The sequence below is a fragment of the Phocoena sinus genome, chromosome 6 (genome assembly GCF_008692025.1).
Source record: "Phocoena sinus isolate mPhoSin1 chromosome 6, mPhoSin1.pri, whole genome shotgun sequence".
In the NCBI taxonomy this organism is placed as follows: Eukaryota; Metazoa; Chordata; class Mammalia; order Artiodactyla; family Phocoenidae; genus Phocoena; species Phocoena sinus.
The window spans coordinates 65,350,113-65,376,275 of NC_045768.1; the positions used below are offsets into that span (position 1 = coordinate 65,350,113).

At 37.5% G+C, this 26,163-nt stretch overlaps 1 protein-coding gene across 9 annotated transcripts in view; it reads right to left on the reverse strand.

The window, feature by feature from the left end:
* The window catches only part of PSIP1 (PC4 and SFRS1 interacting protein 1), a 41,088-nt gene extending 19,905 nt beyond the window's left edge, over positions 1–21,183 (reverse strand). For 5 of the 9 annotated variants that reach the window (XM_032634421.1, XM_032634423.1, XM_032634425.1 and 2 more), the window contains exons 1-6: positions 20,658–20,923; positions 20,009–20,220; positions 16,751–16,827; positions 5,782–5,920; positions 3,402–3,506; positions 2,552–2,614 (exon numbers count right to left, since the gene is read on the reverse strand). In XM_032634421.1, coding sequence (XP_032490312.1) covers positions 2,552–2,614; positions 3,402–3,506; positions 5,782–5,920; positions 16,751–16,827; positions 20,009–20,080 — 456 coding nt within the window. In that variant the 5' untranslated portion in view covers positions 20,081–20,220; positions 20,658–20,923. Of the gene's footprint in view, positions 1–2,551; positions 2,615–3,401; positions 3,507–5,781; positions 5,921–16,750; positions 16,828–20,008; positions 20,221–20,657 lie in introns of all 9 variants that reach the window. The other 4 variants (XM_032634422.1, XM_032634424.1, XM_032634428.1 and 1 more) reach the window with 1 other exon arrangement.
* Positions 21,184–26,163: the final 4,980 nt, after the last annotated feature.

Sequence of the window (26,163 nt, forward strand, 5' to 3'; positions counted from 1 at the left end):
TTTCTCCCCATCTGTTACCCCACTTTCTAGCTCTACTCCCTTCGTGACTTTACATAAAGTCCCCCCCCATCCCTCAAAAACCTCATGGAACTACTATTCATCTGCATTCTCGTTTTGCTGCACCTGTCCCGCAAATCTCCAACAGAGAGTTACTACAAAACTCTACCTTCCCTGCTCTATTATTCCCTGCTGCTGAGCCCTGCTGAAAAAACATTATACAAACATGCATTCATTTTATGCAACTTCATTTGTGATCTCAAAGCCATCCATTAATCCTTTACCCTGTCTTTTGTCATGCCCTTTCCTTCTCTCTCTAGCATAAACTTTCAATCCTTTCTTTCTGCCTTACACCACACATGCAGTCTCGCTTTGAATTTGGTGAGGGAGAAGGGAGAGACTGAGGCCAGCAGAAAGGGATTCCCTTAATTTCCAAGTCTCCCTAGAAGTTTGTAATAGTCTTGCCCATCCTTCCCTTCACTGTGAAAAAAGGTGAAATGTCCATCTCTTTCCCATCAAGTCAATTCCCTCAAATGTGTCCTCCCTTTTCTCTCACCCAGCATTATTCTTAACTTACAGTAATTTTATACTCTTTCCACATCTTTGATCTTTCCTGGTTTCGCAAAGAAAAAGTGTTAAAGCCTCTATTGTATTTTTCCACTTTTAACACCCTCCCTTAACCATGCAAATCCTTGTTGTTGCATTCTCTCTCCTCCCCTTCAAAGATTTCAAAAGCACAGTGTAATTTCAACATTAAACATTTTATTCTTTAACCTACTTCATCTGTTCTTACCATTTGACCTTAAGGTATCCTGGGGGATCCTAATTGTCAATTATTATTGGACCCCTTCTGCATCAGGATACTACTAACCACACCCTCATTCTTAAAATTCTCTCCTCCCTTGTTCAGCTTGATATCCTCTCTTAGATTTTTCTCCTGACAGTTCATTCTCAGCCATAATTTTACAAGGCAGCCTTTTCATCGCCATTATAATCTCTCAGGATTCTGGTTTTCTGCGTTCTTCTCAATAAACGTTCTCCCTTGACTACCTATCTAAATCCTATCTTTATGTCAGAGACTGCAACTGTAACTTCTACCTTTCCCCCCTTTGGTGTCAGAGAAATATGTATCTTCAGTCTAATTCTCAAAGGTGTTTCACATTCTCCTCCTCATGCCTCTGCTACCAAAACATCTCCTGCATTCTCAGTGTATAATCCAGTCATCCAAGCCAACACCCTGAGTCATCCTAGATACCTCCCCCTCACTTCACACCCACTTCCAATCAACTATTAACTTTACCTCCTTAGGTGCTCTTAAAATTCTCTCATCTACACCACTAAAATGTCATGCTAACTCTTTACAAAGGCCTTTCATAATTTAGTTATCAAGTCCCAATCATAACTCCCCATTTTAATTCTCTTGTTTTATGTATTTATTGTCTGTCTCAACGAAAATATAAGTTCAGTAAGTACAGAGACCTTATCTTCCTTATTTGCTGCTGATTTTCTGTCTGCGCCAGTGAAGTGAGGACCAAAATTCTGAATGAATTTATCAGTGAACTGGTCTCACTGCTCCAGTCCAATCCCCATCATTCACACTGCTTTAAAAAGAGAAGTACCTGAAATTTAAAATGATTCAATGGCTTCCCACCCCTTCTCCAAGTTCTTCAGGGTAACACATTGGGGTTTTTTGTACTTGTTTCCCTCAAACTTTATGGCCTGATAATACTGAAATGCAATACTGGAAATGGCTTGAAGCAAAATTCTCCCTATGCCCCTGTAATTGCCTCACATGCTCCTCTCCTCCTCCTTCATCTGCCTGACTAAAATTCTGCCTATCTTTTAAAATCTTGTTAAAGTTATCATAGCCCCTTCACACACACCCCACAGGGAATAGAAAGCCACTGTAATTATTTGTTTTCATTTTACTTCCTTACAAGACACTGAACTCAGAATACTACAAAAAAAATTTTTTTTAAAGACTGAACTCTTGTTTTCTTTGTAGCTTTGTCATATAATAACAGTCTGAGACATAAATAGGTCAGAAAAAGGTGTGATGAACAAAACTTCACATAGGGAAGAAGAAACACTAATTAAAAGCATAAGAGGTACTTTGTCCTAAACTGTCACATACTCTCATTTCATGCAACAATGCTGTAAAGTAATAACAACATAATAATGGACACTTAAAAAGCACTATGTACCAGGATTTATTATAAATATTTTACATGTATTAACTCATTAATTCTCTCAACAGTCTTATGAGTATATATATTATCCATTTTATAGAGAAAACTTGAGACAGCATCATTAAAAGGAATGAAAATTGGTGCGTTTTATTTTGTATACCATTCAACTTAAGGGTGCTGTATCACTAAGAAAAGAAACATAGCTTTGATAAGTGAACAACATAACCTATCCTTTAAAAAAATTAAAGGACTTAGAGTGAAGGGCTAAGTCTAAATTAAACGGTACCGTTTCATTATCTACACTCCCTCAATCCAACTAAAATAAAAATTCTTTTAAGATCTCTGTGGTTAAGCAGTAGAATTACCTTTCTCTTTCTCCCTCTTCTGGCAGCTTTTGGAGTGGTTATGTCAACTGCTTTAGTCACATCCTTAAAAAAAAAAAAAAAAACACAACAGATGAAATTGATAATTATGCCACGACTGAAAGAAAATTTCTTAAATTAAAAATCACAAGCAGGTTTCACTAAAAGTACTATGGAAACTTGTTTTGCTTCTCTGACCTTTGAAATTATAAACATTAAAAGTCTCAACATTAATTCATTATAAAGTGGAAGTAATCACCAGTATATTCACCTAAAAAAAAAAAATGCTTTCCTCTGTCAGATCAAATATAAAAGTCACACTTGCTCGTACACTGGGAGGTTGGTCTATTTAAATTTACAAAACACTCTTTCTACAGTAGAATCCTCAGTTTTAGGATTGTGAATGTTAAGAGGGTTGGGACTCTGGAGATCAAGTAACAACTTCATGAAGCCTAGAAAGGCTAAATGAGTATCCCCACTCAGATAATCAAATACAGAGTTGGAAATAAATCTAGGTTTTAAAAAATTCGGTTCAATATCCTTTCCCGTACATCCATCCAACAATACCTCACTTTAAAAATATTCCTAACAAACAGTAAGTGACTCTCCCAGTTGTACCTCATATTTTGCACAGCAAAGTAACTTCAAATAAAAATATCCATGCATCTTAAAGATGCAAAAATTATTTTACAATACTATATTTAATATTTACACAAGGAAATAAGCCTTTAATATTTTCCCATTCATTACTCAACTACTTTAAAGATTGCTCTCTACTGTGCCACAATCAACTCATTTTACAATTCTTCCTTGCAACAAAATGGGTTTAGAATGCAAGAGAAATTAAACACACCTCGTTGCTGGCTTTTTCTTCATGGTCAGTATCTTCCTTTGAAACACTAGTTTCTTTTTCTTCAACTTCAACATCAGATGACGCATTTGATTGTTTAGTTGATGCCTATAAACAATCAAGTCTATTAGTTTCACAAAATAATATTTTACGCCAACTTTAAAATTTTGTACCCATGAAAAATCAAAGCCTGTTTGTAAGAAAGCTAGAAAAGCACCCTCATTTCTGTTGCACAGGATACTTTTAATATACACAATTTTGAAAAGTTTTAAATGCTACTATTTTATTTAGGAAAGTCTTACATGGAACTATATTCCTGCAATTGATGCATACAATCTCAGCAGATAAAACGGTGAGGCAGAAATTAAAAGTACAATTACAAAGAATACCATTCTGATGTTCTAACCAGCAAATGCCCAACAAGATACAATGTAAGGTGATTTAGAGGAGCACAGACCTACACTGTATTCAACTATTGAAATATTCTGGATAAAGAAGCTAATCTATGTACTCTAAGACGAACAGCCTTAACAAAGGATATATATATCACAACTTTAAGGACTCTTATTGATCTGTATCTCAAACTTAGTTTATTTAAAATGCAGATTCCTGAGACCCAAACTTAAATGAATTCTGATTTAACAGACACTGAGTGGGAGAGTCCAGTAATCATTAAATTTTAAAAATATCCCCATATGAGAGATACTTAAGCATGTAACCTAGGGTCCCTAGATTTTCATAAAACTAACCAAAACGATGAATACCAGAGGCAACACAGTATACATTGGGAAGTGAGGGTAAAGCTCCCAATCTACAAGATGAAGGGACTGCAATCCAAACTGTGCACCTTTCTAGCTATTTCCTTTGGCAAGTCTTTAAACTGTAAACCCATTTCCTTTTCTGTAAAAAAAAAAAGGCAATGCTGATAACCCACAAATTATAAAGGTATATAACAAATGTAAAAATGTGCCCAAACTTACTTATAGCACGATAGAAATATTTATAAATTATGATGGCCAAATTTTTTTTTGTTGTTTCTTTTGTATAGGCTTGGGCATCAATGCTTGCACCAAACCACAGGAATGTGCCACTGGGGATGTCTGGGCTGGGAACACAGAGTACATCACACCACCATAATCATTCATACTTTTGTTAAGAACAGAAAATTGTTGGGTTTTATGCACACAACCAACGAAAAATTTCACTGTGAAATGGAAAATTCCAAGTATGTACTGTGAAAACTACCTGGAGATTAAGTAGGTAGATAGGAACAAAGGATAAAGTGACTATGCTAGGCAATCTGGAGGATGAAAACGACCTTGAAAGCACAATCATAGGATGTATGATCCAAGTTAAGTTACAAAATGTTATTTTCAGGAAACAATCAACTCAGTCTCCTTGGACTCCCAAGGCAATAAGGATGGGAAACCATTCATCCATTCTTACATTTGTGCAACATTTAGTGGGTAACTATTCCTTCCACACGTGTAAGAATGCCAGCACACAGGACACATACAACTTCCTTGTTTATGGAACTAATAAGCCTGTGGCAGTCAACACAAGTACAGAAGCAATTATGATGTGATATGATGAATACTGTAACAAATAACTTTTGGGTGGATAATGAAGGCACTTAGGATCATCTAATGCAGCCCTGGAACATCAATGAAAGATTTCAATGTTCCAGACAGAACAGCATCTGAAGAGTTCTCAAACACGAGAAAAAAGCATGGTACATGCAAAGAACTAAAAATTATATAGATTTAAAGGTAGAAAGTTGCAAAATTTTCAGTGTGTTATTTCCTTCTTTAGGTTTACTCATTCCTTCTTTAGGTTTACTTTTTACTAATTCAAGTCTGGAGACATACACACACACACACACACACACACACACACACACACACACACACACAGAGAATAAAGAAAGTTTAAAGGTTGCTCTTCTAGAAACCAAAAATAAGTATAATTTGCATAGTGCTGTAAGTATTTTTGTCACATATTTAATTTAACCCACATGAAGTTCATATTCTAATAAATTTTATGGATTTAGAAATTAAAATGAGAAAAAAACACACCCTTCAAGTTATTAAACCTGAATTTAAGGAAACAGTACATGTGACTTTAAATTCAATACATTAAATAAACCCTCAATCAGGATTTAAACAACTGAGTGTTTCCCAGTTTTCTGAGATCTATTTGACCACGAAGGCAAGAATTTCATCAGTTATCTAGATACAAAAGTCCAAGGTTCAACCTCATAAATAAGAACAATTTAATCTGAAATTTATAAGGCTCTTCAATCATTTTCTTGTAGCTAGAATAGTGATTATTCTCCAAAACTGAGTAAATAATACTAAACTAAATTTTACGTAATATGACGCACCTGTTGACTTGAAAATTTCACTTTCGGATTGTTATCTATCTCCCATAAACCTTCATTAAAGCCTTTTCGTTTATTTGGTTTGCCGTACTTTTCCTTATTTTCTGAGTAAGGAAATATGTCCTTTGGGCCTAAAAAAGCACTAAAACAGGAGGGGGGGGGAAATGTGAGTGTAAAGCAATCTCAAATATAAGTGATTAAATAGCACTACCCTATGAACGCAATTATCAAAAATTTTTAATCTAAAACGCATTAAAAATCATACATAAATTCAAGGTAGTCACAAATAATATTTAATTCCAAATGCTTTTATTAAATTCAGTCACAAACTCCTAGATCCATAATCCTAATTGAAAAAAACCACACAAATTGCACGACAATGTCAATGTACTGAATGCCACTAAACTGCACACTTAAAAATGGTAAAATGGTAAATTTTGCTATAATTTTACAGATTTTACTATAAACATGCATAAAAATGAAAGAGTGTCACAAGACTGCATTAATCTATACATTTAAATGCATTCTAAATATAGTTTTACTACAAAGTAGTTTGGAATATACAACTCAAAACATTGTCAATAAGGTATATTATATGTATGTTTTAATATTTGTATATACATACATGTAGATTTTTAGAAAATAAGTATGTTAAGACTTTTACTTTATTCAATGAGGGAATCAGATGTTGTAACTGCTTTGTTCATTCATATATATATATACACACACACACATATATATTAGAGTCAATTCTTGTATTCATGGTAATTATATTCTATAATGTCACCATGAACACTGAATTAAGGAATACTGTACCACTGCTCCAGGGTAAATACAGGGTAGGTTCCTCTGGTCACAACATTTTTTCAACCAATCAGTACATAACATTGTTTTATGTGTTTCTGTTTAAAGACACCTTATTTAATATACACTGGTAATTCATTAGCACTGAACTCACAGCCAACAGCTTACATAACACATATTTTCTCCATAAGGCAAAGCACAGGCTTCCTGCACTTAGGAACACCAAATGGCACTTCAAGTACTACATTTGGGTGCTATTATAAACGGCAAAATGACCAAGAAAAAGCACAAAAATACAAAAGCCGTGGCACTACACAGACTGCAAAAAGGACACTTGTTTACAATATGAGAGCTGAAACAAGGTAAAGCATGGCCTTGGTTCAGCCTCAACTACGAATGTGTGCATCAAGTTACTCAAATTTTTTGCCATTTCACACACAGACATGACCATGAAGGCACCACAGGTATTGATTTGGGATTATAAATACATTTTAGTGAGCAGACAAATTAATAAATATGGAACCCGTGAATGATGACAACTATTTTTTTTGTGTATATATACATATATATTTAGATATAATCCCCAAAACAGCCCCATTATATATCTCCCTATGTCAGTCAGTTCTGTAGAAGTCTGTCAATCCTATAAAGGTAGATGCAGAGAATGTACCAGTTTTTTGCTATAATGGCTGATATATATGTATTCTCCAAAGCAAGAGGAAAATCAAATTACTACTCATTTTCTCTAAAATATGCTACAATTTAAGATTATTAATTACTAATTATCTATCACAAATTCCGTATCTGCTGAAATTCCTTAAGAATTAGGGACCTAATGACTATAGCTCACATTCCAGTTTAGAATATTTTAAAAGGCTTTAAGATAAAATTTCAATAAAAAAGAGACTTAGGGCTCTACTTAAATATAATCAAATGCATATAAGTCAGCTTTATTATTTAAATTCTGCAATTTATAAATACTCAAAGTATCCATGTATTTTAACTGCACATCAGTTAAGGCACTTTTAAATCATCACTATCTCATTTGATCTAGAAATTCAGACTTTTACTAGGCATCATTCATTCCTACCCATAATCTAAAATTAGAAAATTTAACACATTTAGTTAAAACAGTAAAGCAATTCCTCCTGCATAATCAGCTTCAAATTCCAAGTAGATGACTCGAGTTAAAAACACCATCAAAAATAAAACATACTTGTAGTTAGAGCAAAGCAATTCTCTCTCCTAAAACCCCATAACTCATAAGGCTAAGGATGACAAGGGACATTATCAACAGGTTTGAAAGCTGGGAAGACTAAGAAAGTTGGATACGAAACAGCAATATAGAAGAAAGCGAGTCAGTACCCTAATTTATAGTTCAAAATCCCCAAAGGGTTCAAAACTGGTGGCATCAGAAACTTGAAGAAGTGGAAGGGACCTTAAATACTTAATAAAATTGCAGAAAAATGTCTTAAAACTTCAAACATGGGTCATTTTTAGATATGATTCTAAACCAAAAAGGTATTCAAAAGAGAAAACTGATTCTACCATGATGTTATTTAGCATATAAAGGTTTGACAGTTCAATTTATATAATTTTTCTTTCCCCAAAATAGGCAGTCCTCACTTTGTATGACAATGAGAGAACACAAAATTGACTGTGCAAGGCAATCTTACTGAACAATGGGAAAAATTACAATTGTTCCAAAACCTTCAAAAATTGTCAAAACACTAAATGCACTATTACTGACAGTGTGTAAGGAAATTTTAAATATAGTAAAACTAATACTAATTATTTAGTACACTGTAATTTAAAACATTAGAAACATTGAGATTAAAGTGTTTCCTGTCTTTGTAAAAAACTTAAGAATAGTTTTAACAGTGCTTGCCCCTTCTGATCACACAACTTATGACACGGAGTAAGCATATTTTCTATGCCTAAGGCAATGTGTCATACTCCTTTCTAAATCTGATCAGTTTCTAACATTTTGTCTTTTGTATTTTCAATGTTATGGCATATCTTTAATGCTTTTTGTTGGTGTCACTTCCTCTGAGACATCTTCATCCTTTTTATTACAACCACTTCCCTCATTTATGTTGATAAGCTTGCCTTCCCTAAGCTGCTCTGGCTGTGTATCTAGTCTCCCTATATACAGCACATCTACATTCACAAGGTTATTATTCACAAGGCTATTTATTCTATAACTGCATTTACATTCAATTCAAATTTCACTTCTGGCATTATCAGTTTCTTTGTTGGCCGATTCCCCATCTTATTTTTTCTTTAAATGTAACCTGGGTGGGTATTATCATTGAAAGACAAAGAGGCAACAACACTACTACACATTGTGCTATATATGCTTGAAGTGAGAAACAGATGCACACTGACCAATCACCAAGAAACTTCAAAAAAAAGTGACATGCTATGCATCTGTTATTTACATCTTGATTTGTGGACTGAAGAACTAGCAACAAATTTTGTAGTCTACATAGTTACAGTTAGTATTCCAGAGTAAGTGAAATTTGAAACATTGTTGCGGGGACTGGCGCTGTTTACCTAAACCATGGTGACCAAAATTTAAACATACTAGAACTATGCAAAGCTAAGGAATGCCTGTATCCTTCTCTCCTCTTCATGCTTTGACTTTAAATTCTACTTTTATCAGACAGCAATGGTCCCATTCTTGCTTTCTTTGTGACATTATATTGTTACCTGGCCGTGACTTGTTTGAGCCTTGTCTCAGAAAATACGACAAAGGTAGTTTAATAGGATTAATCCAATCAAAAGATCTTAACAGAGAATTCTATTCACATAGTGTAGTCACTTATATTTGGTCTTATACCACCTTGTTTTACATATACATTTTTATTACACTTGGTTAACCTTTATTCTTAATTTTGCAGAATAGGTTTTAAAAAACTTCTCTCCCTGCTCCTCCTCCAGTCAGGTTTTCAAGCACTACTTTCTATTATTTTACTATTATGTTCATATTATAAGTCATACTTAAATTTACATGTTTATCAATATACCAAAAATTAAATAACTATGCCATTCCAACTGAGAGAAGACCTTTGCAAATCTAAATAATTCATGTTATATATAGATGGTTAAAAAAATATTCACACATGGGCTTCCCTGGTGGCGCAGTGGTTGAGGGTCCGCCTGCTGATGCAGGGGACATGGGTTCGTGCCCCGGTCCGGGAGGATTCCACGTGCCGCGGAGCAGCTGGGCCTGTGAGCTGTGGCCGCTGGGCCTGCGCGTCCGGAGCCTGTGCTCCGCGGCGGGAGAGGCCACAGCAGTGAGAGGCCCGCGTACCGCAAACAAAATCAAAAACATTTTGCTAAGTTAAAAGAAAAAAAGGTCATTAAAGACCTCATATTGTATAGTTCAATTTATATGAAATGCTCAGAACAGGCAGTGATTAGTGGTTCCGTATGGCAAGACAGGAGGGAGAAAGGAGAAATGCAAAGTATCTGCTAATGCATACAGGGTCTGTATTTGGGGTGATGGAGATGTTCTAAAACTGTGCTAATGTCTACACTACTCTCTGGATATACTAAGATCTACTGAATTGTACGTTTTAACTGGATTAATTGTTTGGGATATGAATTACATCTCAATAAAGCTGTTAAAATATTTTTCAGTGAATACCACATCCCATCAAAGAAAACAAAAATGATCCAGAATTTTACCAATTACAGATAGCCACTGGTTTCACCCACTTGTTTGTTGCATATATACAGATATAAACATGTCATTTTAATGGATATGATACATACTCATCCATAAATACTTTCTCAAATTATAATGAACATCTCTTCATGTCAACAATTACTTAACAGCTAAATACTATTTCATTGAATAGCTTTCCCAAAATTTATCTATTGTTGGACCATTTTCTGTATCAAATTTTCTATTATAAAATGCAGCTACAGTAAATAATGTATTGCTCAATCTTTTCACGTATCTTCCTAATAAATTCTAAGTAGAACTGCTGGCTCAAATGATATGCTCAAGACTACAGAGCTCCTTAATGAGACTCAAAAAACTATGGTGGATGAAAAAAGAATCCTCTCATGTTGTCACCACAAAAAAAGAAATGACTGATTAAGGGACCTAATGGAAATGTTACCTAATGCTATGGTGGCAGGTAATCATATTGCAATATATAAATGTATCAAATCATGGTGGTAATACTCCAATATATAAATGTATCAAAATCAACACACCTTAAACTTATACAATATATATCAATTACATTTCAATTAAAAAAAAGAAGAAAACACATACACACACAAAGAATCCTCCCCAGGGATGCAATCCCACAGGTTTGGTACACAGGGCTTAGATTAGTTTTTAAACAGCCAGCACTAGTCCCCAAGGGCACAACCTTATGTGGCTGTGGCTCTGATTCATTCTTCAAAGCATTCCATTTTTAAATGACATATAAATCTCAAAAAAAATATACTAAGACAGTAACAGGTTTAGGGATTGTTTCTAAAAAATAGTAGTAAAAATGACTGTTTCCTTTGTAGAGAACTCTTTTAACATTGTTTTTAAAATTTTTACAATGAAAAGATATACATTAATTCAAAGCGTATTACCCACCAAATTCCAGAGCTGAAAGGAACACTTAGGGATCACCAAGATCCTCCTTTTAAAGATTAGAAAACTGAAGGCCAGAAAGATTAACTGATGCAGGCAAGGTTATCTAGCTATTAAACAGCATAGCCTCCACTCTGTACAGTGTTCCCTTAAAAAGGTTTCAGGGTTTCCTATAACCACTGTAATATAGTCTTTGAAATATCTACTAATAAACTATTGATGTTACATCCCTATACGTATGAACTCATTCCAAATACCAATGTCAAAGCCCACAAGGATCAAAGCTCATGTAAAATGTCCTAAGAAAATAGCAAATCATTAACTACGGTACTAATGTTATAATTGTGAAGCAACTTAAAGCCTGCAAGTGTGTTTCCTAAGTGGCGTATGCCTGAAGACCGTAAGTGTGTTCCTGTGTATCCCAATTTTCACAGAATGTAAGTAAACAGAAAAGCAGTTCTCTCTCTAAAGTCACTTTTTGGAAACAATGTACATACCCATGAAAACATACACATATATGTCTCACAAAACTCAGTTATCACACACCTAGAACCTTTCCTTTAAAGCAAACCAAAGTTGCATATAAAAAATGGCATGCGAATGCTTATCAGAGCTAAAGACATGAAGCTCAAAACTCATTTAACTGTTGCCAAGTCATATTATAATACAGAAACGTCTACCTTTTAAAACATTGATTCTAACTTGCTGTTTCATCTCTATTATTATTAAATCACAAAATAGGAAACATACTGTTTTAAACTAGATTTTATAACAGCACACACTATTTTATAATAGAAGATGATGCAACAGACAACTGATACATCTACGTAATGTGCCATGAACCTGACAGTATAGAGATGAAAAAACAGTTCCTCTCATTATATAAGGCTCATGAGAAACCGTACAAGCCCCTCACCAACACATACAGCGATGTCTGTAGTACAGAAACTGTATAGAAAAACTAGTGTAGAAGAAAATAAAATCCTATCCTTATGATTCATTTCTTTATTCCTTTCTTGTGGACAGGTTATACAAAAAACCGACCAACAAGCAGTACCTCCCCCATTCACCTTCACTCCTAAAACTGTACATTAGGCAGGTTTTGAAACAGCCTGTGATGGATATTTTTAAGGTTCCTAGAACTGTGCATCTAACATCTTTGAATTAAGACAAGAGCAGTAAGGAGATAAAAGCGGCAAAAACACCATCTTCATTTAAAATTTTCTGACTTTAGAGAAATAAATAGACCTTAGATGAGAGTATTCCCTCAATTAGCAATGGTATTAGTCAGCAGAATTCAAACTGCACTGCAAACAATTTAATAAACACAAGTATTAGTCGTGAAAAAATAATATGCAACATTACCTTTAACTATTAATAGCTAACATATGCTTAGTGTTTAATACATGCCAAGCACTGTTCTAAGCATCTTTCATGTAGTATCTTGTTTGCACCTCAAATTCTGAGGTCGAGTATTTTATTATTCTCATTTTACAAGTAAGGAAGGGAAGGACACAAGGCTAGGTAACCTGCCATACAGCAGGTCATACAGCAGATATATGGCGGGATTCAAAGACAGCCTTATGATCAGTTGTCTTAAAAACTATACAAATGCTAGCTAATGGACAGCAAATTCATAATCCATAAATGATTTTATCTAGGTCACAAAGCTGTCTATCTCTCACCAAACATTTATTTAACAGCTACTATGTGCCAGGCACTTAAGCAAATGATGACAAACAAGATAGACAAGGTACCTGCTCTCCAAGCTTTTCACTTGTGGGTGAAGGAAAAGAAAAAAATTTCAGTCATCAGTGCAATGGAGAAAAAGCATAAAAAGGAGGATTTGAGCTAAGATCTAAATGACTGAAAATCTGAAGACATACCTTTCCCAACAGAGAAAACACCCAAGAAGGACTTGAGACAAGATGAAATATATTTGTGTAACAGTGAAAAAACGTGATGAGGTTGGAATGGTAAACACAGACTAGTTCATATAGGGTCTCATAAATAGCATCTGTCGACAAAACTTGGGAGTTTTGTCTGTAATAAGGCAGCCATTGATGGGTTTTGGACAGAGAAATGACATGATCTGACTGGAATATCAAGTTCACTTTGACTATACATTAAGAGTGAAAACTGAGACCAAGATAGGATTGGGGGTTTCCCTGGTGGCGCAGTGGTTAAGAATCTGCCTGCCAACGCAGGGGACATGGGCTCAAGCCCTGCCCCGGGAAGATCCCACATGCCGTGGAGCAACTAAGCCCGTGCACCACAAGTACTGAGCCTGCGCTCTAGAGCCCGCAAGCCACAACTACAGAAGCCCGCGTGCCTAGAGCCTGTGCTCCGCCAACGAGAGAAGCCACTGCAATGAGAAGCCCGCGCACCACAATGAAGAGTAGCCCCCACTCGCCGCAACTAGAGAATGCCCGCGCACAGCAACAAAGACCCAATGCAGCCAAAAATAAATAAATAAATTTATTTAAAAAAAAAAAGATAGGAGTAGGACACTATTTCTAAAACTAATTGCAGTATGAACTTAAGTGGTAGTAGAAGAGATGGAAAAAAGATCAGAATGCACATTAAAGGAAAAGAACAAGACTTGCTGACTGACTAGATGTGGGGAGGAAGGGAAAAGACTGTAATAGGAAATCAAGGATGACACCACGATTTTTGCCTCCAGCAAAGCACTGCATCCTTGTCTCATTTACTAAGAATCTGTTTTGAATATATTAGCTTTATGACACCTAGTAGACCATCACGTTTGGTATACATAAGGGCTCATTGTTATCTAATATTCAAAACTTGGCTGGATGAATTTACTGTGAAAGGTATAAAACACTATGAAAAGTCAGATGGTTGCAAGTCAGGAAAAGAATGCAATTACAAGAGGATTCTGCTCCAAATTAACAATTAAAAAACTTAATCTATAAATAAGCTATGAATAAATACAGTTTTCTAAATTGCCATTTCTTCTTCTATGTTCTTCCTTTCCCATCTCCCTAACTACAGGCTATTAGAAAAAACTCCCATTTAAACAAATTCCAAATTGAAAGGTTCACATAACTGCCCTCCCAACTTTTGAGGGAGGGGAAAGGCAAATAATCAGTGAGATCTAGTTCCTAAAAATCAACCTTAAATACCAAAAAGTTAAGTCAACAGACCAATAGATACAACAGCACCGCCTTTCCAAAGGTAATGGTGTACTTGTGAGATCACTAAGGCACAAAAATTACAAGTGCATTTTGAAGTGAAAATTTACTATCATTAGCTTAATTTTTTTTTAAATTTATTTATTTTTTATTTTTGGCTGCACTGGGTCTCTGTTGCTGCACCCGGGTTTTTCTCTAGTTGAGGCGAGCAGGGGCTACTCTTTGCTGCGGTGCACTGGCTTCTCATTGCAGTGGCCTCCCTTGTCACGGAGCGCCGGCTCTAGAGCGCAAGCTCAGTAGTTGTGGCTCACGGACTTAGTTGTTCCGTGGCATGTGGGATCTTCCCAGACCAGGGCTCGAACCCGTGTCCCCTGCATTGGCAGGCGGATTCTTAACCACTGTGCCACCAGGGAAGCCCCATTAGCTTAATTTTAAAGTTATACTTTAATTTCCTGAATATATTCTAATTCTTGAATATTAGTAATTCACTGTCTTCATTAACCACTTAATACCACTGTTTTGTTATTAACCAAACAATGCTTATGAAAATTTAATTATTTGGTGTAGTCTGTTCTGATGTATATCACAGATATTTACAACATAAAAATCCTCATTTTTAAATGCTGGGGAAGGGATGATCATTCTTCTAAATTTAGCATAAAAATTAACTATGTGTTCTATGGTACTATAAGCATACATAAAAATTCTAGGGAATGTCTACTCACTTTACTCTGATAAAGTGTTCCCAAACTTCACAGGCACCAGAAAGGCTAGTTAGAACAGACTGCTGGGCCCCAAACCTCAGCTTCTGGTTCAAGTAAGGTCCAAGAATTTGCATACCTACTATCTGAAGTTCCCATGTGCTGTTCCCATGTGGGGTGCAGCTTGACCTGGTACCACACTTTGAAAACCCCTACTCAAATAGAGAGTACACAGTTTTTCATTAAAAGATACCTTTCTCTATTAAATTTATGGAAGAGTTTTAAACAGATTATCCCAGAGAATCAGAAACTCATCATTTTTTTTACAAATTGGAATTTTTATATTCAGAGAATATACCTGGATCCAACTCAAAGTAATTACGGTGAAGGCCAATACAATTCTGGACTCAAAACTATATTTTAAAGCAGATAATTACGTGGCATTGTACGATATCATTAATATGAATGGGGCAACTAGGCCCGTGAGCCACAACTACTGAGCCTGCGCGTCTGGAGCCTGTGCTCCGCAAAAAGAGGCCGCGATAGTGAGACGCCCGCGCACCGCGATGAAGGGTGGCCCCCGCTTGCCACAACTAGAGAAAGCCCTCACACAGAAACAAAGACCCAACACAACAAAAATAAATTAATTAATTAATATGAAGTGTCCAGAATTGGCAAAAATAGACAGTGAACTAGTGGGTATCCTGGGCTGGAGGGGGAGGGAATGAAGAGTGACTGCTAATGGTTATGGAAATAAATATACTAAAACCCACTGAATTATATACTTTAACAAGTGAACTTTATGATGTAAAGTACATATTAATAAAACTATTTCTTAAAATTATGTGCAAGTTCATACAGTAGCTAAGCAACATTAAACCAATGTTGCCACTGTACACATTCTAAGGAATACATAATTCTAATTAGAGCATCACCAGTTTTATTTCACCTGATCCCAGGTAAACAACTCTACTTTACCAAAATTATTGCAAATTCTAAACTTAAAGTTCAAAATCAACGAGGTTATATACAACTTGTAAGGCTATTAAAATACAGGCACATAGTATATTGTTTTTCAAAACTAATGAGATAGCCCCTGGAGTAATCCTCTGTACCCAGAAGTAACAGTTCAATACTCTATTGGAAATTTTTTTTTTTGCAATTTTTGAAAAATTAATTTGCTTCACCAAATCAGTTCTCTGCCCACAAATCCACCAGGGGCAGCAGAGCAGTAACAGTGGCTCTCAGGACCATATAAATACACACAGAAGGAACTATCCAGATTTCTTCTCACCTTTCCCACAATATACCATTTGTGTGCTAAAATCAAAGCCTAAAATAGGGTGCCAGGCTGTCATGAAAAGCACTAATTATACTAAATATGAATACTGAATGCCTTGTTAAAACTTCCCTTACATATTTTCATCCATCAGTTATTCTTCTGATTGATGAGAGGACAAATGTACATCTTTCTTTTATGATTAAGGACATCCATTTCAATAAAAGTTCAATCTACAGTGTCTGATTTTTCTACCATAAAAATAAATTTTAAAAGGAAACTTGAAGATTTTTTTCCAAGTTCAAAGATGATTTTAACATCTCCTGTTACTTTATTTTCTCTCTGAATTAATCTCTACTTGTTTTTCATTATATGCCCAATGAACGTGCTAAATTAACTCTGATTTGCTTTTAGAGCTAAAAGGACTTACGTCTCATGAGTTCCAAAAAAGAAAATGGGTAGTTTGTTTGTGGGTGGTTTTACAGCTCCATCAGGAACTTCATCTACCTAAAAAAAAAGATCAGAAAAATTAAAATCTTTTAAATCATACGCACCTAAACACATCAGAATAAACTGAAAACAGGACATCCAAAAGGGATCTGCTATAAAATGGACCAGTTCTACAGGTCCACAATCCCTTACCTCCAGTTCTGAAACCCAAGAAGCTCTGAAAACCAATTATTTCTCTCAAAACTCATTTGGTAGCAAAACCTGGATTGACACTGAAGCTATTCCATCATTTCTTTTATCCACCTAGCATTTCTAGTGATGCTTCTCCACAGAAATATCGTGTTAGATTACCATGTGCCATCCCAGACCCTACTAGGAGCAAGATATATAGCATATGCACCATCATTACCTTTCTAAAATCCCGAAGTCCTGAATTTTTAAACACATCTGGCCCTAAGAATTCCAGATAAGAGAGTCTGAACCTATTCAAAAATTTTAAATTCTATTTCCGCAGGGAGGCTATCCAAATATAGGAAACATTAACAAGTTTAAAACAGTATTTCTCCAAGTCTGAAACACATATTCTGAAAAGATCTTAGACGTACATGGCTGAATCACATGAGGTTACCTGTTCCTTTTTCATTTCTCTTTTAATACTTTAATACTTCTAATTAAGGAAGGAAGAAAGTATCAGGTACTGTTATGTCTAACACATCTGTAATACTTGATACTTTCGCTTACCAGAGTTAAGGCCATCAGGCAGTAGTATCTGGCCAGAATTTAACATTTCTACTTCATTATTTATTTATTTAAACTTCATAATAATATTTCTATTTCAGAACTTTCATAATTTCAAAGACACTTTAATTTAAAAAATCAGCTGACTATTAAGAAGGGTACAGACCACCAGCAGACCTATGATGCTCCACATGCATTATCACGTTTAAGAAAAGACCATGAGGGTGATGTTGGCAATCTGAAGGTTTCAGACATCAATAAGAATCGTTAGCACCCAACACCCTTGGGAACTTAACTTCCCCACCTATATGAAGATTATACTTTCTTTTTGGCTTTGTGACAAATTGTTAAATTGTGAAAATCCTTAGAGGCCTTAAGATAAGGGATATATTTGTCACCTCAGCTCATATGCTTTCTGCCAGCAAACAGCTTTAAAAGTTTATGCAAATATCTAGCACCTAAAGAGTTTAATAAATGCTAGGCAATTTTTTAAAGTTGACTTTAAAAACAATTACTACTGGTACAGGATTACAAAAATGTGCAAGACTTAAAAAGTAATGACGCCTGGGAAACACAGACAGAAAGCATTAAAATCAAAACTGGAACAATGATTGTCACCTTCACAGCTGAGACTTTAAATACATAATTAAACTCTAAAGCAAAGACTTAGAATTCATAAGATTGGAGAGAAGATAGAAAAAGGAACATAATTCTTAGACACAGACAATATCAAAACTAAGTTCAACTGCTTCTAAGAAAAAAAGGGGAAAAGGAAAGAGACTAAAATTTCCCATTTCAATCCAAATTAAAATGTTAAATATAGAATTTATTAAAGAAAGAAAGAAAATACTCTGGTCCTCCTAAGGCTACTCTAGGTTTGCTTTTATTAGCATTCTTAGTCACCTAACAGACTGAAGCATGTAGGGAAGATGATTTAGAGGAGTAGATAATTTTTAAAACATTTTCATTTGGTTTTTAACTGCACTGTCGCATAGAAATCTGAATAAAGATGTACCCCATATGCTCGGATTTTATAACACCTCAAAATAAATGATGCTAAAACCACAAAAAAGTATTTTGCAGGGGCCTTAAACCTGCTCAGTTTCCCTATGCTCTTTACTTAAACATGAAGTAAGGTGTTTTTTAGCGTATGATTTATGTACTAAGGATTGGGAGGGTGTGTAATAAGGAAATTCAGTTTGTATCTATTTCTCTGGAAAAGCTTACAAACTACCTGGAGGTCAAAGAATGCACATAAGAGTTAAAATAAAAGGTTATCACAAAGGAAATAAAGTATCAAATATACAGACGAATTATGATTAAGGATTGTTTCAATAAGACTCCACTGAAAAGGTAGATTTAATAGACTAGGGAAAAAAAAAAATCTTTCCAGGCTGGGGAAGGAAACCAGTAAACCTGAGTCTGTGAAGAGCTGGATGGGAAAAATTAAGAATTTGTGAATATTTTATACTTGGATAGCACTCAGCAACTCACTCCATGATTCTCTGTAACCAATGGTTACTCTTCCTCCCAACTGACATAATTAAAACTACAGGATTTAATTATCTTTAAGAAATACAGTCCTCAATGAAGAGTAAATTAGTGGAAATTACACCTTTAGACTATGTCATGTTTATATTTAAGAAGGACCTTGAGCTTACTAATCTAATTGAGCTCAACATTTGCTAGGTTCTATCACTACCTTAGAACCTGAGTCCTACCATAACCTAAAAGATCTTTTTCTGAAAATTGTACTTAGATATTTTAGACAGTCTCAATTCCTAAATGTTACAAAAAACCCTCAGTCCTTAATCACCTCTCTGCACTACACGTGAACCCAGGAATATGGGTCTACTCCTTTTGCCTGTGGGAAACAATCAAAGAGGTAAAACTACTTCTTCAAGGTCATAAGGCAAACTTCACCAATAAAAACGTGAAAATAAACTTTCTAGACGTTCCGTGATGCTACCTTATTGTAAAATTTTCAAGAATATCCAGTCCTCTATCGTATTAAACAAGTCAATCCAGAAGGTCTCATCAACCATAAAACAGGAAAGAATACCTATGTTAATTTAATCACGTAGAACTCTTCAACACCCAATAGTTGGCATAGATTTCACTGGTATTTTGCATTTTACTCAAAGTTAAGAAAATGCCTGTTCCCTTAATTTTTAAACACAAAATCCATACTTGATTATTTTCACCTACAATGGAACACTAATGGCATCACCTTGAAATAGTTCATATTAAGAAAACCTGCCAAAGTCTGTCAAAAACAAACCACAGGAAAATACCTAAGTATATATAAACACCTGAATTTTTAAATTACATGGAAGATTAGTGGGCAAAAAACTAAAATAAAAGGTCAGGTTACAAATGAGACTAAGTGAAAGCGAGGGAGAGAAAGGACACGAGAAAAAAAAATTAAGAGAAAAGGGTATAGGAAGTAGGCCTCTGGGGAATGTAGCACCGCTAAACGCGAAGGCTAAAAATCACTTACTCGAGCTGGCCAATGAGGGTAACCTTTCATCTTGGCGAAGATGAGGTCCCCAGGTTTGAAATCGCGAGTCATGTTTCGGGGGCGAGGCCGGGGGTCCGAGCACAGGGAGGAGGTGTGACGGTGCGGACTGCGAGGGGATGCGGGAAGGCGGACGGCAGCCGAGGCTCCCGCGGCGGCGGGAGGGGAGGATGCCTCGGGGTGTCCCGACGCGCCTGCGAGGGAGAGCATGGAGGGCGGTTAAAGCTCAGAAACCCGAAGGGAGGGGCCGTAAGGGAGGGACGGGGGAAGGGGAGGAGGAGGGGGAGGGGGTGGGGAGGGGTGGGAGAGTGAGGGGAGAGCCGCCTCCCGCTCCTCCCGCGCGAGTGCGCGGCCTCCGCAGCCCGAGAGCTAGCCCTCCAGGCTTCGCAAGGTCCACCGCTCGACGACCGAAAAGACGCCACCACCTGAGGCAGAGATGCTTCTCAGCCCCGAATTCCCCTTTCTTCCGCCCCATCTTTCCTCTGGCTTTTTTCTCCCAAGCTTAAGCCCCAAGAGGGTGGGGGGTCGGGGGGAAGAAAAAGATGGCAAAAGGCAAGGGAACGTTCCCCTCCCATCCACACACGGCCTCTCCCCCAGCCTTCTTCCCTACGATCGCAGCCCCGGGCCGAACCTCTGCTCCCGGGCGGGCCGCGGCCACTTCCCCGCTACAGGCAGGAGTGAGGCCACCGGAGGGGGGGGGCGGGGCGAGTCCCCGCCGCCCGCTCACCTGCCGGGGCCGCGGGCGCTGAGGCTGCGGTGGCGGGCCGGCCGCCTCTGCCCGCGTCCACGCAAGCCACCTGCGCCACCAGCTGCCGCAGAGGCGTCTCAACGTCTCCGAATAGCAACCGCGCCGCCGCTGCCGCCGCCGTCGCTGCGCTGCTCCCGCGCGGCTCCCGCTCGGCGCCCGCTAGCACTGGGGCGGGACCAACTGCTAGCCGACGGAGGGGGGATAACGCAACACCCGCCGAAGGTATGTGGCTTCGAAACGGGACTTCAGGAGATCCTAGATCCCCAAGTTCGCTTTTTCCTAACAGGTGCAGCCTGATGGAGAGAGATAAGAGTGAGAAGGAACAAAGAAGGGGGAGCAAACAGCTTGGCCCGCTGTGGCTCCCCCCTGCGGTTTGCGGAGTGGTCGGGCCCGGCCCGCCCCTGCTGGCTGCTCTGCGTGTGTGTATTTGTATGTGTACTGTATGTAAAAGGCGGGGAGGGAGGAAACGATTGTTGTGGACGGGGTTTGGGGGCGGGTATACGGGCCTCCAGCCCTTGGCTGTGTGTTGGAGAGAATCTGGCAGCCTAAGCTGCATGTTCTTGCATCGTTTCCCAGGGTGGAGAGGTTTTTAATGCTGCACTTGCGCGGTTTGCACCATCCAAAAAAGAACTGTACAAAAACCCATAGATGAAATCGGAGCATGAGGCGGTTGCACGGGTGTGCAGCTTGTAGGCCTCTTAAACCTTGCTGAAGGGGCCCTGCAGTCTCCTTTTCCTTGAAACTGTAATATGAGAAAGCCCCATTTATTTTCTTTTAAATTTAAAGCACCAAGAACTATTAAGAAATATGCAGTCCTGACGAATGCAAAACGTGCAGTATAGAAAACAATGATAGGAAAGCATAAGCCTTTTCGATAGGATGTGGGTTTGGGCCCATACTGTATTTTAAATGCATCTAAATTTTATTTCCCTAGTAGAATGGTAGCTTGTAGGTAGTACAGTGTTAAGTGCTGCTAAACCTCAAATGTTTATCTCTCAAAATAATCTTCAAGGGATTTCTAAAATTATTTTTTTATCCTGTAGCCAGTACATTTTTAAATGTGTTGGTAGTTATTAGTAGCCTTCTGATGTGAATTGATCCTTTAATATTTTTACTGTACCAGAATTACATCACCAGAATTGTCTTATTTAACCATTAACGTTCACCCAGTTTCCCAATAAATGTAGCAAAGAAAGCATTTTGAAAAGTAATAAAAGCTGATCTTAAATTGTGTTTCATCCTTCACTGAGTCCCCTCCCAAAGTACCTAGTGTGTCAAGCACTCTTATGTGCTAGGGATACAACCATGAACAGCAAGCACAGACACTTCCCATTTAAAACTGAACAAAAATATGAAAAAAGAAAAAATATATAAAAATAAATAATAGTATGTAGCTCATACTCCTTTTAACGAAGGACTCACAAATAAATCAAGCAAAGCTTAACATTAAATAGATAAAAACTGAGAATTTTTTGAAAGAGATACACATAGGCCTTTAAAAAGAATGAAAGAAGACATTCGCAATGCAAAACGTCTTGCAAGGAGACTGACTCATACCTCAGCAATATGCAAAGAGTTCCAAGTGCTGCAAAAAGAGAAATTGACTAGCAAGCGAGAGGGAAGGGTTGGAGAAATGTCTTGAAGCTTTTCATCGTGAATTTGAATTTGATACGATGTATACTAGAGAGCTACTATAGGTTGCTGAGCAACAAAGGTAAAGATGATTCTTTAAAAAGTTATTCTTGCTTGCTACAAAGTAGATGACAGTAGAAAGAGGCTGTAGATTACTGTTGTACTCCTTAAGTGACTGGTTTCTGGATGAGACTGTTGACTATGAAAAGGGGAAGGAAGGGCACAGCTAAGTACACAAAGGAATAATTGTCAGTTAGTCATAAATAGTGCACAGGAAAAGTGGAGAAAGATGTATTGAAGAAAATTCCAAGCACTGAGTAGGAGAGACCAAGGCATCATCCAGCAACCATTTCTTGTGTACCTCCTTTGTTCTAAACCCAGTAAGGCTTTGCAACTCCAAGTGTGGTCCAGGGGCTTCACCTGGGAGCTTGTTAGAAGAAACGCAGCCCCTTGCCAGAACTGCTAATCAGAATCTGCATTTTAACAAGATCCCCAGATGATTCTTATGCATATTCAAGTTTGAGAAACTACTGCTGTACAAGATACTACAGGCCATAGGAACTCAAAATCAAGTAGGGAAGACAGATATATATTAATAGATAAATTATAATTAATGTTAAAAGATAACTTTTTATTAGTGCTTAATGATGGTACCAACATGTAAAATTATTGGGAGTGGGGAGGTCCTCAGAAAAGGAATGGAAATAGAGGGAAAATGAAAAAGCATTGATGTTTTAGTGTTAGTATTTTAAAAGAAAGAAAGTACAAACTTAGCTCTTGCTATCTTTAAGTTTCCGGAGTTTCTATTTTTGATAGTCTGTAGACAATGGGCGATACCCTTTAAACAATAAGTCAAAGCAAAACAGGTGGTAGTTTAAGCCTCTAGAGAACAAAAGCCCAGGATCCCTGGGAGCAGCAGTTCCAGAGCCGAGGGGGAGGGGAGAGGAGAGAGGAGAGGGAGGCGCGAGTGTTGGGCTCATGAGAGCCCCTTGGAGAGCTTTTCAGAACTACTGTGAGCTTGTGCTCTTCTCCAGCCAAGCTCGAAGCACCCCTCCCCCACAGTCAGCCTTCTTAGTGGGGATGCCAGGAAAAGTATAGCAAGATAGAGATTAGAGGAGCAATGAAGGGAGTTGTAAGGAGAAAATACAATTTCCAAAACAACTGAAGCAAGGGGGAGGGGGAAAGGAGATCTAAATGAATTGAGGGAGGAGCTTGACTTACAGTCTCTCATTTAATCCAGGTGTTACTATCCCCATTTTACAAAAGAGAAAACAGGCTCACAGAATTTGAGCAACTTGCCCCAAATCATACATCTACTCGAGTGGCCAAGGCAACGGTCTCCCAAGTCTGTTCTCAAGTCCCCGCCTTTGTGTGATCCCACACCACCTCTAGGTGGAGCAGGGGGCCAGCAGCACTGTGTAATTAGAAAAAGATGCTGGAAGTAAAAGCAGCCCAGCACTCTTCCACCTTCTGTCTTTGCACTTGAAAGTATTCCCAGCTTCAAATTTCCTGACCGCCTCCCTCTGCCCCACCCGATTCACAGCGTGTCCTACCACAAGACCATTCTGTTTAACTCCTTCTAGTCCTAGAGGACTCAACCCAAAAATCTCCTCTCGAAAGACTTCTGACCTCATCTCACTGTGACATAATTTCTTAATTACAATCTTTCTGACTAGTCTTTAAACTACTTAGAAGAAGGCACTATCTTAGTGATCAGTGCCTGGCATTCGCAGGTACTCAATAAAATTTGTCTCAATAAATATTTGTTAAATAAATGAGAGGAAGGGGCAGGTGAAAAACTCTGACAGGGTCTCCATTATCCTTTAACCCGAGAAAGCAGATACAAAGACACTTGAGAGTACTTAATTTGTTTTGACTTTGTGAAATTTTCATGTGCTTAAAGGCTAACCCTTTAAAAGCACTGACATTTCTCATTGACTACAAATACATTCATTCTAACCATTTTAATGGAAATCATTCTAAGTAAGAGTTGATACTTATCCCCCAGATTTAACAATGATAATCCCTTCCTTCACATCTTTTACATATAATGTGCATAATTCCCCACACTAATACACAGTATTAGTAACACAACTTAAACGTATTGGTATGAGCAGCAGTTACTGAACTGTTGGGGTTTTTTTAACATCTTTATTGGAGTATAATTGCTTTACAATGGTGTGTTAGTTTCTGCTGTATAACAAAGTGAATCAGCTATATGTATACATATATCCCCATATCCCCTCCCTTTCGCGTCTCCCTCCCACCCCTCTAGATGGTCACAAAGCACTGAGCTGATCACCCGGTGTGATGCAGCTGCTTCCCACTAGCTATCTATTTTACATTTAGTAGTGTATATATATCAATGCTACTCTCTCACTTTGTCCCAGCTTACCCTTCCCCCTGTCCGTATCAAGTTCATCCTCTACATCTGCGTCTGTATTCCTGTCCTGCCGCTAGGTTCGTCAGAGCCATTTTTTCTTTCTTTTTTTTTAGATTCCATGTATATGTGTTAGCATACGGTATTTGTTTTCCTTTTTCTCACTTACTTCACTCTGTATGACAGACTCTAGGTCCATCCACCTCACTACAAATAACTCAATTTTGTTTCTTTTTATGGCTGAGTAATATTCCATTGTACATATGTGCCACATCTTCTTTGTCCATTCATCTGTCGATGGACACTTAGGTTGCTTCCATGTCCTGGCTATTGTAAATAGTGCTTCAATGAACATTGTGGTACATGACTCTTTTTGAATTGTGGTTTTCTCAGGGTATATGCCCAGTAGTGGGATTGCTGGGTCATATGGTATGAACTGTTTCCTTACATGTGATATTTTAAGCCTCGTGGTGGGGAAGTTAGCAAGAATATGGGGAAGATAAAGAACATTAATCAAAGAGCTAGTTCAGTTAGAGATGTCATAAATCTGGTCTAAGCCTAGCTTTCTCTGGAAGTCAAAAGTATTTGGAACTTTGGTCCTTAAGAGGGGCGAAACTAAGATGTACTAGTTTGTGAGGTAGTGACTAGATTTATCAATGAGGAGAGTCATTCTCAGACACAAAGGATAAGAGAAGCATCAATGAGTCTGGATGGTCATTAGAACAGCTGGAAAGAATTTTGTCATTTCATTCCATTATATACACAGAATCATACAGTACGTAACCTTTTCAGATGGGCTTTTTCCATTCATGTTAATGTTTTTGAAATCCATTCAAAACATTGTTCCATGTATCAGTGGTGCATTGCTTTTTATATCTGAGTAGATTCCATTGTGTAGATGTACACAGTTTTTTTTAGACATTCACCTATTGAAAGATATTTTGGCTTTTCCAGATAGTGGCCATTACAAATAAAACTGTTATGAACATGCATGTGTAGTTTTTATGTAGGTATAAGTTTTAATTCCTCTGGGATACATGCCCAGGAGTGCAATTACTGGGTCATAAGTAGTTGCATACTTAGTTTTTTGGGGTTTTTAAAATATTTATTTATTCACTTATATTATTTATTTGGCTGCACCAGGTCTTAGTTGCAGCACGTGGCATCTTTAGTTGCAGCATGCAGGATCTAGTTCCCTGACCAGGGATAGAACCGGGGCCCCCTGCATTGGGAGCACGGAGTCTTAACCACTGGACCACCAGGGAAGTCTCTATACTTAGTTTTTTAAGAAACTCTTTTCCAGGGTGGCTATATCATTTTATATTCCCACCAATAATAAATGCATAAGAGATCTAGTTTTTTCACACCTTTTCCACC